Source organism: Cnephaeus nilssonii (assembly GCF_951640355.1).
Source record: "Cnephaeus nilssonii genome assembly, chromosome: 7".
NCBI lineage: Eukaryota > Metazoa > Chordata > Mammalia > Chiroptera > Vespertilionidae > Cnephaeus > Cnephaeus nilssonii.
In genome coordinates, this window is record NC_137078.1 from 92488223 (window position 1) to 92500736 (window position 12514).

The window sequence follows — 12514 nt, forward strand, 5'->3', positions numbered from 1 at the left end:
TATTAGGGAAGAATAGGAAACATTAGCACTCTGAAATGAATTAGTCTATTTCCAGATCATCTTTCAACCATTCTGTTCCTTAAACTTTGTCCAGGACTGCCATGTGCTGACCTTCAGTAGCTCAGGCTCCGTTTCGGATCACTTGGTGTTGCACCCCCAGTTGGCAACAGGAAACTTCATCATCAAAGCCGTGTGGTTACCAGGTTCACAGACTGAGTTGGCGATTGTCACTGCAGACTTTGTCAAGGTACAGTAACAGCTCTGATGATGTGGTCCTAGAATGGTTTTGCTTTTAAATCCAGAATGTCTGATCTCCATTGTGTGCTAGCTTCTCTCAGAAATAAAAAATAAAAAATCCTAACATTTTGTTACCTTTTGTTACATTGCCGAGCAGGAGCTTTCTGTATGTAGGCAATATAAAATCGATTCTAGTTCTACCCCCAGTATACCAAGTGCACAGCTATTGCTGTACTTGTTACAGAATTTGTTGATGTGTATCTCCCCCCTACTCATTCCCTGAGGGAGAGTAATAGGTACTTGATTCATTTTTATTCATCAGTGCCTAACACTTGCTCTCTAATTGCGGCTCTTTGGATTTACCAGGATAATTTGGGGGTGGAGCTGCAATGGATCTCCCTGATTTCATCTTTCTTCCTTCCATTCTGCAGATTTATGACCTGTCTATTGATGCCTTGAGTCCAACCTTCTACTTTCTCCTGCCAAGCTCAAAGATACGAGATGTTACCTTCCTCTTTAATGAGGAGGGAAAGAACATCATTGTTATCATGTCTTCAGCTGGGTACATCTACACTCAGCTCATGGAAGAGGCCAGCAGTGCCCAGCAGGGACCCTTCTATGTCACTAATGTTCTGGAAATCAACCATGAGGACCTGAAGGTTAGAGCAAATGTTGCCATTTCCTTCTATTCCCGATTTAATTAGCTTAGCAACTCTTCTGTTCTTGTTCTTTTTTCTTCTAACTTTTTACCTAATAGCAAAAACTCTTGTCCTTTAGGGCTAAATTAATTCAACTTGATGTTTCTTTATTCTCAATTTTTAAAAGTTAGCCCAGGGACCTCATGTTTAGCCTATGAGAGCTCATAATCTTGATTTAAAACTAATAACCAGCAAAACGGGAAGCTGGTACTCAAGGCAACATGAGAAGTTAATGCAGACATTGTGTCTTTGTCCTGACAGGACAGTAACAGCCAGGTGGCAGGTGGTGGTGTGTCTGTCTACTACTCCCACGTGTTGCAGATGCTGTTCTTCAGCTATTGTCAAGGCAAGTCATTTGCAGCCACCATCAGCAGGACGACTCTGGAGGTGTTGCAGCTCTTCTCCATCAACATCAAAAGGTGGGAATGAGCCCTGCATGTTTGGCTTCATAATGCCCACGTTCAGTAGGAGGGCTCACCTCCCTCCCAAGTACTGTGTCTATTATGAATTTGGTGAAATGTGCTTTTCTCCATCAGACAGCTCCTTTCCCTGCTGGGTATTTTCAAAATCAAGCAGCATCCAGTGTTGGCAGGTTGGTCTGTCTGCATGGTTTGTCCCCACCATGGAGACTAACCTGTAAGAGGTAGTTTGTGGGGCCACTGTCACTCAGAAGGAAAAGCTGTAGTCAAGGCAGCAAAGCGGATTTTAATGTGGTTACTGAGTTTTGAGAAGGGAAAGTTTCTCCTGGACATGCATGTTGTCGTAATGCCCTTTAAGTTGCCTCTTGGAGGACTCATTGGTCATAGAACATGGTATCGGTAGTGGGGGCACAGTTAGGGTTGGAGAGCTAGAAGGTTCCATTAGCTTTTTAGATAATAGAGATGTGTGTGACGTAGTGACTGTTTTATTTAGGGAGGAGGAAGGGGTTTAGGATTTTTTCCTGTCTTATCTGTTATTGAAGAGCCATTCTAGCACTTTCTGGCCTCTGTTTTGTGAATTACCTGGTTTGGAATGAAATAAAATAGATGTCATTCATACATAACTTGAAGTGCTTGGAGACTCTTTTTTTTTTTTTTAATCCTCACCCAAGGCTATTTTTTCCATTGATTTTTAGAGAGTGGAAGAGAGAGAAATATCGATATGAGAGAGACATGTCGATTGGTTGCCTTCTGCACGAGCCCAGACCAGGGCCTGGGCCGGGGAGGAGCCTGCAACCCAGGTACATACCCTTGACCAGAATTGAACCCAGGACCCTTCAGTCCACAGGCCGACGCTCTATCCACTGAGCCAAACAGGGTAGGACTGGAGATTCTTACTAGGAAATTGGGTCATCAGCCTTAGGCAGCTCCATAGCCCTATGTAGTGACAACCTCTTAGGCACATAGAGTCACCTGTTCCCTCAGACAGTGGAGCCTAGCAGTGGAGATCCTAGCCAAGACTCCTGCTGGGGCACACTTTGGGGCATATGAGAGTATATACATGGCTCAGAATAGAAATGAGAATCATGGGTAATTGAGTCCCTGGACAAATAACTTGCTCTGAGAGTCACGTGTTTAGTGAGGATGTCCTTTAGTTCAAGGACAGCTCTAGTAGATGGTGATTGACACCTGACCGTGGCCACTTTTGTTGTCGGCAGTTCCAATGGTGGCAGTAAAACGTCTCCTGCCCTTTGCCAGTGGTCTGAGGTGATGAACCACCCTGGCTTGGTGTGTTGTGTCCAGCAAACTACAGGTGTGCCACTGGTAGTTATGGTGAAACCAGACACTTTTCTTATTCAAGAAATAAAGACTCTTCCTGCTAAAGCAAAGGTCAGTGCCACATTCTCCCATCACTTGAATTGCGTGAACCTGCTCTAGTTTTATTGTATAGTCTACTTTCCCAGCTCTTTCAATGGAGCCAATAAAAGAATTGGGATCCATTTTTTTTCCTCGACGCCTGTGCCTGCCTTCTGCAGCCCCACAACTGACTGTGAAACCAGCTGCTTCTCTGCCTCTCTCTCTCTCTCTCTCTCTCTCTCTCTCTCTCTCTCTCTCTCTCTCTCATCTGTAGGTGCGGGAACTAAGACCCTCCTTTGTCCCCTTCTCCTAGATCCAAGACATGGTCGCCATTAGGCACACAGCCTGCAATGAGCAGCAACGAACAACCATGATCTTGCTATGTGAGGATGGCAGCCTGCGCATTTACATGGCCAACGTGGAGAACACCTCCTACTGGCTTCAGCCATCCCTGCAGCCCAGCAGTGTCATCAGCATAATGAAACCTGTTCGAAAGCGCAAGACAGCCACCATCAGTAAGACCCCTCAAGCCGGGGGTGGGAGATGCGGGGGGGAGGGATGGCAGTCTTCTAGATGATGAGTAGACTGTTGTAAATATCTGTGAAGAATCGGTGACTGTCTGACTTCCATGTTTTGTAAAGGTAGGATATGTCTTAGCTAATTTCCAAAAATGGACTCAAGTTTCCTGAGGCCACCAATGCTCTTGTGTGGCTTTTAGAGACATATTGTACTAATAGGAAGCACCCATTGGCTCTCCACTTAAGGTCATCCATCTGCAGGTGCCCAGTAAAGAATTATCTTTTGGACCTTGTTTGAGAGATTTTTCTCTGGGTTCGGGGAAAATAGCTTGCCTGGTGGGAAGTGAAAGAACTGACTGAGAAGTAGGTTCTTCAGTTGCTGGTTAATTTCTCAGTGAGTAGTGAAGAGCCCCTCATGGGTCTCTGGGCTGGAATCCTGCTCCTGACTGATGGAGGACTCTTCAGGGAATGAAAGCTTGACTGTAGGAGTGAGTAAATCTGGCTAAGCACAGACCATCGTGGGGGTCCTCCCATTACCTGAAATTTGTCCCAGTCTGTGAGATAGTGATACAGCTCATCCTCCAGTAAAGAAATAGTTCTACTTATTTTAAACAAACCAGCTATGAGAGGACCTATTGTTATTAACTATACGCAACACCAGCGCCAGATTTCTTTGTCCTGCTAGGTGATATTGTGGTTATAGGGATAATAACTGTGGTACGGCTAACCACATGTAGGCATCATACTGATGCAAACATTATAATCCAGAGTTTGTCTAGAAAGCTTGGGCATGTGTGTGTGGGCTCAGCTGGGAGGGTGTGACCTGTGGAGTGGGCACAGAGGTGGGAGTGGCTACACTTACCGATGCTCTCTGGCAATCTGTGCTGCTCTCCACAGCAACCCGCACGTCCAGCCAGGTGACCTTCCCCATTGACTTCTTTGAACACAACCAGCAGCTGACAGATGTGGAGTTTGGTGGTAATGACCTTCTGCAGGTCTACAATGCACAACAGATAAAGCACCGGCTGAATTCCACTGGCATGTATGTGGCCAACACCAAGGTGAGGACTGGGTCAGGCTGGGTTGAGTCTCAAACGGTGTTGTTGGAGAGCACATCTCTTTAGAATGCAAGTATAAAGTATAGACCCACAGCCACTAACCCTTGACTCTAGTTAAATGGTCCCTGGGGTGAATATTTGTTCTCACCCCATGCAGAAGGGCTGCTGTACAGCATTACCAGCAGGTTTGCTGTGCAGAGGGCGGGCGGGTGGTAACTGCTAGGGAGAAGGAAGCCTGAAATTGAAGAGAGTCTACTCCCTGTCTCAATTTACCTGTCTTTGGAAGGAAGGAAATTATTACTGGAGAGTTAAAAGGATAAAGGTCTTGTTGGGGACCACACATTGAGATACTGTCAGAGGAAGGTTTACAGGTCTGCCCTTAAGAACTGTATTCGTTCTCTGATGTGAGCCTTTCTTTCCTGCAGCCTGGTGGCTTCACCATTGAGATTAGTAACAACAACAGCACAATGGTGATGACGGGCATGCGGATCCAGATTGGGACCCAGGCAATCGAACGGGCTCCATCATATATCGAGATCTTTGGCAGAACTATGCAGCTTAACCTGAGTCGATCCCGCTGGTTCGACTTCCCCTTCACCAGAGAAGAGGCCTTGCAGGCTGATAAGAAACTGAACCTCTTCAGTGAGTCACCAGCCCCTGGCACAGACTGTATCTTTCCCACTGTGACTGCTGACTTGGGGGCCACTTCTCTTTGGGGAACCCTCTATTCTCTTGAAATCTCTGTGGTCTCTACTGTCAGGAAACTCTGAACTTCATTTGAGATATGAAGGAGGCAAGGTGACAGGAAAGGGATATACTTGAGAATGGGAGGGGTGGAGATAGGGTCAAAATCTGCTTCAGTTCCACATCTATAGGCTTGAGTCAGCCTTGCTGATGGGGCTGCCTGCGTGTTTATGCAGAGAGGAGGCAAGATTAGCACGTGAAATCACAAGGCTTTCTTAAAGCACCGAGACAGCCATAGGTCCACGGCACTGAGGTGTTTGACAACGCCTTGCCTTGCCATGCTATTAAAAACTTGAAACCCTGAATATAAATCCTGAGCCTTGCATAAGGCTGGCATCTTTCTATAGTGTTTACTGGCCACCTGTCTGATGCTGTTTGTATGAATGATGAGGCTCTGTGCTTTGAACAAGGGGAGTGCTCAGAGTTCCCTGGGCGAGGGAGTTGGCGATACCCTGATAGCGCAGAGGGTCTGGTTCCTACAGTGATGGTCAGTGACTCTTCTTCCAAGTAGTAGACCTCATAGGCTTTGATCAGTGGGGCTGTTTCTTCATTTATTTAATATCTGTACAACACTAAAGTGCTGCTGAAGTTGCAGGGGATCAATTTCTGTGACTAAAAATGCATGTGATTTGCTACTTGGCTCAAACTTATTCTGGTCTTTGCTTTGAAGATGATGGTGTTAGCCCTTCAGAGAATGTGCTTCTTAATAGCTTCTCCTGCTTATTACAGTTGGGGCCTCGGTGGATCCAGCAGGTGTCACCATGATCGATGCTGTAAAAATTTATGGCAAGACTAAGGAGCAGTTTGGCTGGCCAGATGAGCCCCCGGAAGAATTCCCTTCTGCCTCTGTCAGCAACATCTGTCCTTCAAACCTGAACCAGAGCAATGGCACTGGAGAGAGCGACTCAGCTGCCCCCACCACAACCAGTGGAACTGTCCTGGAGAGGTACCAGCACTGGAGGGGCTGGCTTCAGTGTCACCGTTTCTCACTCTCCCTGCAGAACCTGTGTCTTGAGAGAGTCAGTCTCTATTAACTGCCCCAGGTTGAGCCCGTGATTTTCAAGTGTTCACACAACTCCCAATACTCGCTGTCTTGTTAGTGTTCAGACAAAGCCTGAAAGTGTGCTGAGAGCCATCTGACTCCAGTCTCTGCCCAGGGCTTCTGTGCCTTCTCTTAATGTTCAGGTACCCTTTGGTATAGCCAGAGGCTGCTAAGATGCTTACGCGAGTGTTGTAGATTAGGATCCAGTCTTGCAGAAATTATAGGGAAAAATCTTCCCTCTCATTCTGATTTCATCATTTTCTCATCTTTCTCTGCAGCAGCAACTTATGTGGTGATAACTACTGTAAGAGGCTGGCTGCTGCCTCTGTGGCAGAGTTCAGAGCCTCCTGGGCTCCCTCCAGAGGCCTCCTTAAGTACTGCTCTTGGCTTCTTTGCGCTAGGTAGCTACTGGTTTGCCATGGCAGATGAAGTAACTCATGATGTAAGATGTTGAGATTCTTACATTGTAAGTCATAAGAATAGCCTGGCTTGAATCACTGCCTCCCACCAGCAGCCTCCCCCTCTCCCTTCTCTCTCTCTCTTTTTCTCTTCCCCTACCCTATTCTTATATTGTTTGCTTAGGATGTGTTTCCAGGTTTCTCTGAGCTTCACATTTTTTTCCTTTTTTTTTCTTTGCTTCTTCCCCAAGTTCTGAAACTGAGTCCCTAACCAAGCTGGACCGGTTAGTATGCCCTCTTTCTTTTCTCTGCACGAGTGAGTGTGTGTCAGAGAGCAGTGTAACCCAATGGTGTGGCTTTGCGTTGAATCTGCTTCTGTGGAAGAGTCCTCCTGCTTCTCTCTGTTCTGGTCGTTGCATGGCTGCAGAGCTGTCTGCCTAAAAGTGGAGAATGTGGAGGGTCGTACGTGTGCACTTGGTGTTGGCCGCTTCAGACTTGGTTGGCTTTCTCTTTTCCTTACCCCATTCCTCCCTGCGCCCTCTCTACAGTGGATGAGAAGGGCGGGCAGGCCAAGAGCGGTGGGACAGTCAAGAAGCCCTACCACCTGAAAAGCCACTGGAGAGCTATTCCGTCCAACTGTGTTTTATGCCCCTGGTCTCTCTTCCCTGGCTCTTTGTCTTCCTCTACCCTTTGACCTTTCTTTCCAACTGCCTTCTCAATCCTTCCCCTCTCTCCAGAACGTCGGTCCTCCAAGTATTGGTCTTTTTACTATGCCACATTAAACTCACAGGAGTCGGCCCTGGGCAGCATGTTACAGTTGGGTTTCCTGTTATTTCCTACGAGAAAATTGCTCAGGTTTCTAAAGGTGCTTTGTAGTATCTTTTAAATGTTGGCAATTGGCATGCTCCTGAAAATACAGTTTTCTCTCTTCCCTGTACTTAGGGACTTATAGGAAGTGCCTTTGTGCATTTTCTAGGAGGCGTAAGTAAAATATAAACTAACCTTCCCCGTGTAAGAAGATGGCTTTAACCTTTCCCCTGGTGTATGTATCCCTCTGCCTGTGAACTGTGGGCACCTGAGCTTCGGGTCCTATTGCATCAGACCGTTAAGCCCATCTCAGTGATCCCTGCCACAGGCAGCAGAAGGAAGCACATTTATCCTCTTTAAGGAAGAAAAGCCCTCTCTTTGAGTTACGGATTATGAACATGGCCTCAGGTTGATCTCCAAGCAGGAGCCAGGTTTCTTCTGGCCTGTAACACGAGGAAACGATATGCATGGTGCCTGTGGCAGGTCTTCTTACGCTTTGATTTTGTATTTGGCATTCATTAGCTGTCCCCAAGGTCCTCATGACTAGAGTTTGCGCAGGCTGAAGCACAGGGCGGAGAGAGGGTTGTTGTACTCAAGCAGCTTTTCTGTCTCCTTAGGCTGGTTGTGAGTTCTTTAGAAGCTCTGGAAAGCTGCTTTGCTGTTGGCCCAATCATCGAAAAGGCAAGTTACTTTTTCAAAGTGCATGGGAGCTTTCTGGAGGGGCAGGAAGTCAGTGGAATTGTCAGAAGCCCCGGGGCCTCCCAGCTAAGGGACATTTATAGCTTAATCTTGATTTGCCGAGAAGCACTAGAGAAGTCTTCCACTTAAGGCCTTCTGTCCTACTTTTGGGGGACCCTTAGTAACAGTGTTTCATAGAACAGGGTGAGTGCTGGTAAAAGAACACTGCTCTGGAGTTATGAGCTTGAACTCAATTTCTACACCTGTATTGTGAGAGGATTATAATTTCTGAAATTCCTTGTTTGTCTTTTTGCAGTCCATGGAGCTCACCTTGCCCTGGGGGTCTAGAAGGGAGGAAAGAGGGCAGGGTGTAGACAGTGCATTCCACATGGATGTGGTTGGCTTAGTGGTAACCCTCCTGTCTTTCGCATCAGGAGAGAAACAAAAATGCAGCTCAGGAGCTGGCCACGTTGCTGCTGTCCCTGCCAGCACCTGCCAGTGTCCAGCAGCAGTCCAAGAGCCTTCTGGCCAGCCTTCACACCAGCCGCTCCGCCTATCACAGCCACAAGGTAACCGTTCCCTCTTGAGATGCCTTCCGTGAAGGTGGAAGTTGGGGCTACTGACAGGGAATCAAGTATGTTGGCTTTGGTATGTAAAGTAAGGGCATAGTGAAGTTCGGTGGGGAGGCATAGTATTGAGATTAGATCCACACAGTCTAAAATGTCTCCTGAGGAATTAATGGATATTTCTGGAAACTGAAGACAAGCTGACGGTGGGCTACTGGTTTGCATTTGTTTTTTCTGTCACTCTTAATAGGATTAGCAAGAGTTTAGAAAGAGGAGGGAGGGACATTTGAATGTGAGTCTCTGGCTGGAAGAGAGTAAAGAGGGGGACTCATTTGGGAGATCAGGGCTGCTGGTGTTACCCTCCGCCAGTTGTGGCACCAGCCTATCAGTGTACTTGCTTATGAGGAAATTGTTGAATGGTTGTTGGAGAGAGACTGAGGGGGAAATCCGGGGAGAGAGGGTCTCACCTGTAAAAGTAAGTGGGGCTGAAGGCAGTAAGTTGGGCCAGTTTCCACATGGAAAAGCCAGCAGCCCAGATGCCTTGGTTAGTTTTTATGCCTCCAATCCAGAGAACTGAGAAATGTGAGTTTATCCTGCTGCACTGCTCAAGCGAAGGCAGTTTTGGAAACAATCTTTGGGTGGTATGAACTTGCAAAAGAATGATCCTTTTACTGTGGGAAAGAGATCTGGGATGTTGCAGTGCTGGAGAATTGGGTGGTTTCTAATTTTCTTCCCCACCATACTTCGGTAAGATTTTGTGACTTTTGATTTTCTTTTTTAGTACCTTTAATATTTTATGTATTAAAAAGTTTAACTTTGAAGATTTTTTACTGTTAACGTATTCTCTTGAGTGGAGGTAGCCATCCTGACGATCTGCCAGCTCTCCTCTGCTCTTTGCCATAGTACCAGCCCTTGCTTGTGGTTTATCCTCTGTGATCCTTCCATTATAGGATCAGGCCTTGCTGAGCAAAGCTGTGCAGTGTCTCAACACGTCCAGCAAAGAAGGCAAGGACTTGGACCCTGAGGTCTTCCAGAGGCTGGTGATCACAGCTCGCTCCATTGCCATCATGCGCCCTAACAACCTTGTCCACTTTACGGAGTCAAAGCTGCCCCAGATGGAAACAGGTGAACTTAGCCTGTATGGACGTGGTCCTGAAATCTACTTAATACACCTGCTATACCCTTTCACCCTTGTATTGTTCTCACTGGCCTCTGACTGACCTCAAGCTCTGAACCAGGGATTTTGCTCTCTTTATACCTTATAGAGGGTTTGTGACATTAAGATTGTACAATTTTTAAGTAAATAGTACTCTTTCCAGTCCTTACTTCTTGTATTATCCTTGGGTTTATTTACTGCTCTGGGCATTGATATAATCTGTCACTACCTCTTATGATCTTGAGGGTAAAGTTAAGCTTGGGCCCTGGTTGCTTTAAAGTAATAGGGTCATATCTTTTACTTTTATGCTGTTCTTTTGCCAGTATTTTATTAATACGTGTGATGGACTTTCTTAGTGCTCAATTCTGTTTCCTCCTCTCTCATTTTGTCTGGATACCAAACTTGTTTCGTCTTTATCAAATATAGTTTATTGATGCCTTTACAATTCTCTGTTATTTTCATGCACCCATATGCTGTCATCATGTTGTTTCTCCTTCAAATATTATAACCTAGGAATCATTCTAGAAAATCTCAGACTGTCCCCCAGTTTTGATAAGTTGAACAGTTGGACCTGAGGTCTCTGAATCTGCTGTAAAGATCCTGAATGCTCCCCTTCTTAATTCTAACATAGTGTTTTCTGTGATATTCCTTTCCCAGACTGTTTTTTTCCTAGATGTGCCTGCTGGAATCTAGGGATAGTTGGCATATTGATTGGGGCCCCACTTGAAACTCCCTCCCCAGGCAAGCTTCCTTGACCTGAGTTAACCTTAAAACAAATTAAATTCCATCTCCAATTTATAGTCGTTAATAATTTTCTTTCTCCTGCTTAGAAGGAGTAGAGGAGGGGAGAGAGCCTCAGAAGCAGTTGGAAGGAGATTGCTGTAGTTTCATCACCCAGCTGGTGAACCACTTCTGGAAACTCCATGCATCCAAACCCAAGAATGCCTTCTTGGCACCTGCCTGCCTGCCAGGTATCATGTTGGAAGGGAAACTTGAGTCTTGATAGAGAGTAAAGCCTCATGTAAGTTCTGTCTTTGAACAGATCGAACCCCTGGCTTGTAGTTATCCGTTTTTCAGAACTCATGGTTAGGAAGTAGAAGTCTGTGAGATCATTACACTGTTCCTGAAACAGAAGTGCAGTGCGGGGGGAAGGAAGTGGAGTTTTCTTGTATCTCTTCATGTCAGGGTCAATTTTTCACATGGAGGGGTGTGTGTGTGTGTGTGTGTGTGTGTGTGTGTGTGTGTGTGTGTGTGTCCGTCCTTAGTCATGTTTATAATTGTTTAAAAAATCTTTGAGGAAAAAAAAAATCTTTGAGAGCTTGATTCGAAGCCAGTTCAAAGGGTAAAAGTTAAGTATCAGCCATGAGAATTATGTTATTTCCGAGCTGTTGCTGCCTTTGGTATCTAACTTCTCCACTATCCTGGGTGTAGGTGGATAGCCAGGATCTGAATAGCAATCTAGAAAAGTAGAACAACCCCTAATGTTCATTTATGTTTGGAGGCTTCTTGGGCAATAAACCTAAAAGGCATGTCAGTGTCATGCTTATCACCTAAGGTTTGGGGTTAGTGGGGAACATTTAGAATCTGCTCATCTCTTCATACTTCTCTGCCCTATTTTGATATCCAAATGTGTAGACAATTACTTATTTCTGTGATGCAAGATATCTGGTGAGGCTTTTGAGGACAGTTTGAGAGACTAGGAGAGTATTCATAAAACAAATCAAATAATGCTGACAGTCTACATTCTGTGTGTGTATTTTGTTTATTTTGCTCTGTTCTAATTATTTTGTTATGTGGGGATAAAAATTTCTCCTTTTGTCTTAGACTCTCAGGTTAGTTAGAAGTTTTTCCGTTATATTTTTATCCCCTTTAGGCCTAACTCATATTGAAGCTACTGTCAATGCTCTGGTAGACATTATCCATGGCTACTGTACGTGTGAGCTGGACTGTATTAATACAGCATCCAAGATCTACATGCAGATGCTTCTGTGTCCTGTACGTATCACTAAAACCCTACGTAGTCTGGGAATGTCTGGAAAAATCACTTTTTGTATGTTTGCTAGTTAATGAAATAAAAACAGGCTTAAAGGAGATAATGGGAAATGGAGCTCTGAATAAAAACTTTAAGGGTTTACTCATTCCATAGAAAAAATGGTTGAAGAGGTGATGGACTTCGTCTTGTTTAGTGTTGGATCCCCAGGAATATCCTGGTTTTTGCTGCTTGGTTAGTGTTAAGTATTAATTAAAATGAGTACATGAGAAATCATCATCAAGCTCTATCTCCAGTGACTGTCACAGAAGCTAAGTGTTTGAAGTACTGATTTGAGCACAGAGCTAAGATAAGCCTGATCATCTGATGAAAAGCCAAAACCCATTTATAGAGAGCCAGAGTGACTTCAGGAGCAAATGACCTGCCAGTCCATTACCAGAAGAGATACAAGAATGTAGTGAATGGGTCTTACATAGCCAGGTCGGGAAATGGGTTAACTGCTAAACTTGCTCAGAAGGGTTGCCACTGGGAGTCAGTAGGTCTTCCACTGATTGCATGTAAGTGATTGACCACAACAGGAAAGTGTTTTGTAGGCAGTCTCTGAGTGATATAAAATCTAAGCATGACAGTTTCCTTTCAACCTCAGGATCCTGCCGTGAGCTTCTCTTGTAAACAAGCTCTAATTCGAGTCCTAAGGCCCAGGAATAAGCGGAGACATGTGACATTGCCCTCCTCCCCTCGAAGCAACACTCCAATGGGTAATGCGAGGTCTGGGTTTAGGCTTACAGGGTGGTGGGAAGGGGGAGGAGGGGGGGCGTGCTGCCCATGTTGACCAAGGTCCTGGAGA

General features: G+C 45.5%; 1 protein-coding gene across 4 annotated transcripts in view; it reads left to right on the forward strand.

Moving 5' to 3' along the window:
• Positions 1 to 12514, forward strand: part of UBR4 (ubiquitin protein ligase E3 component n-recognin 4) — a 120754-nt gene that overhangs the window by 45125 nt on the left and 63115 nt on the right. For 3 of the 4 annotated variants that reach the window (XM_079777440.1, XM_079777443.1, XM_079777442.1), the window contains exons 42-55: positions 95 to 247; positions 669 to 896; positions 1197 to 1354; positions 2572 to 2743; positions 3024 to 3225; positions 4126 to 4289; positions 4712 to 4928; positions 5760 to 5976; positions 7895 to 7958; positions 8390 to 8524; positions 9472 to 9646; positions 10508 to 10648; positions 11551 to 11672; positions 12314 to 12425. In XM_079777440.1, the coding sequence (XP_079633566.1) occupies positions 95 to 247; positions 669 to 896; positions 1197 to 1354; positions 2572 to 2743; positions 3024 to 3225; positions 4126 to 4289; positions 4712 to 4928; positions 5760 to 5976; positions 7895 to 7958; positions 8390 to 8524; positions 9472 to 9646; positions 10508 to 10648; positions 11551 to 11672; positions 12314 to 12425 (2260 nt within the window). The remainder of the gene's footprint in view (positions 1 to 94; positions 248 to 668; positions 897 to 1196; positions 1355 to 2571; positions 2744 to 3023; positions 3226 to 4125; positions 4290 to 4711; positions 4929 to 5759; positions 5977 to 7894; positions 7959 to 8389; positions 8525 to 9471; positions 9647 to 10507; positions 10649 to 11550; positions 11673 to 12313; positions 12426 to 12514) is intronic. The other variant, XM_079777441.1, reaches the window with a different exon arrangement.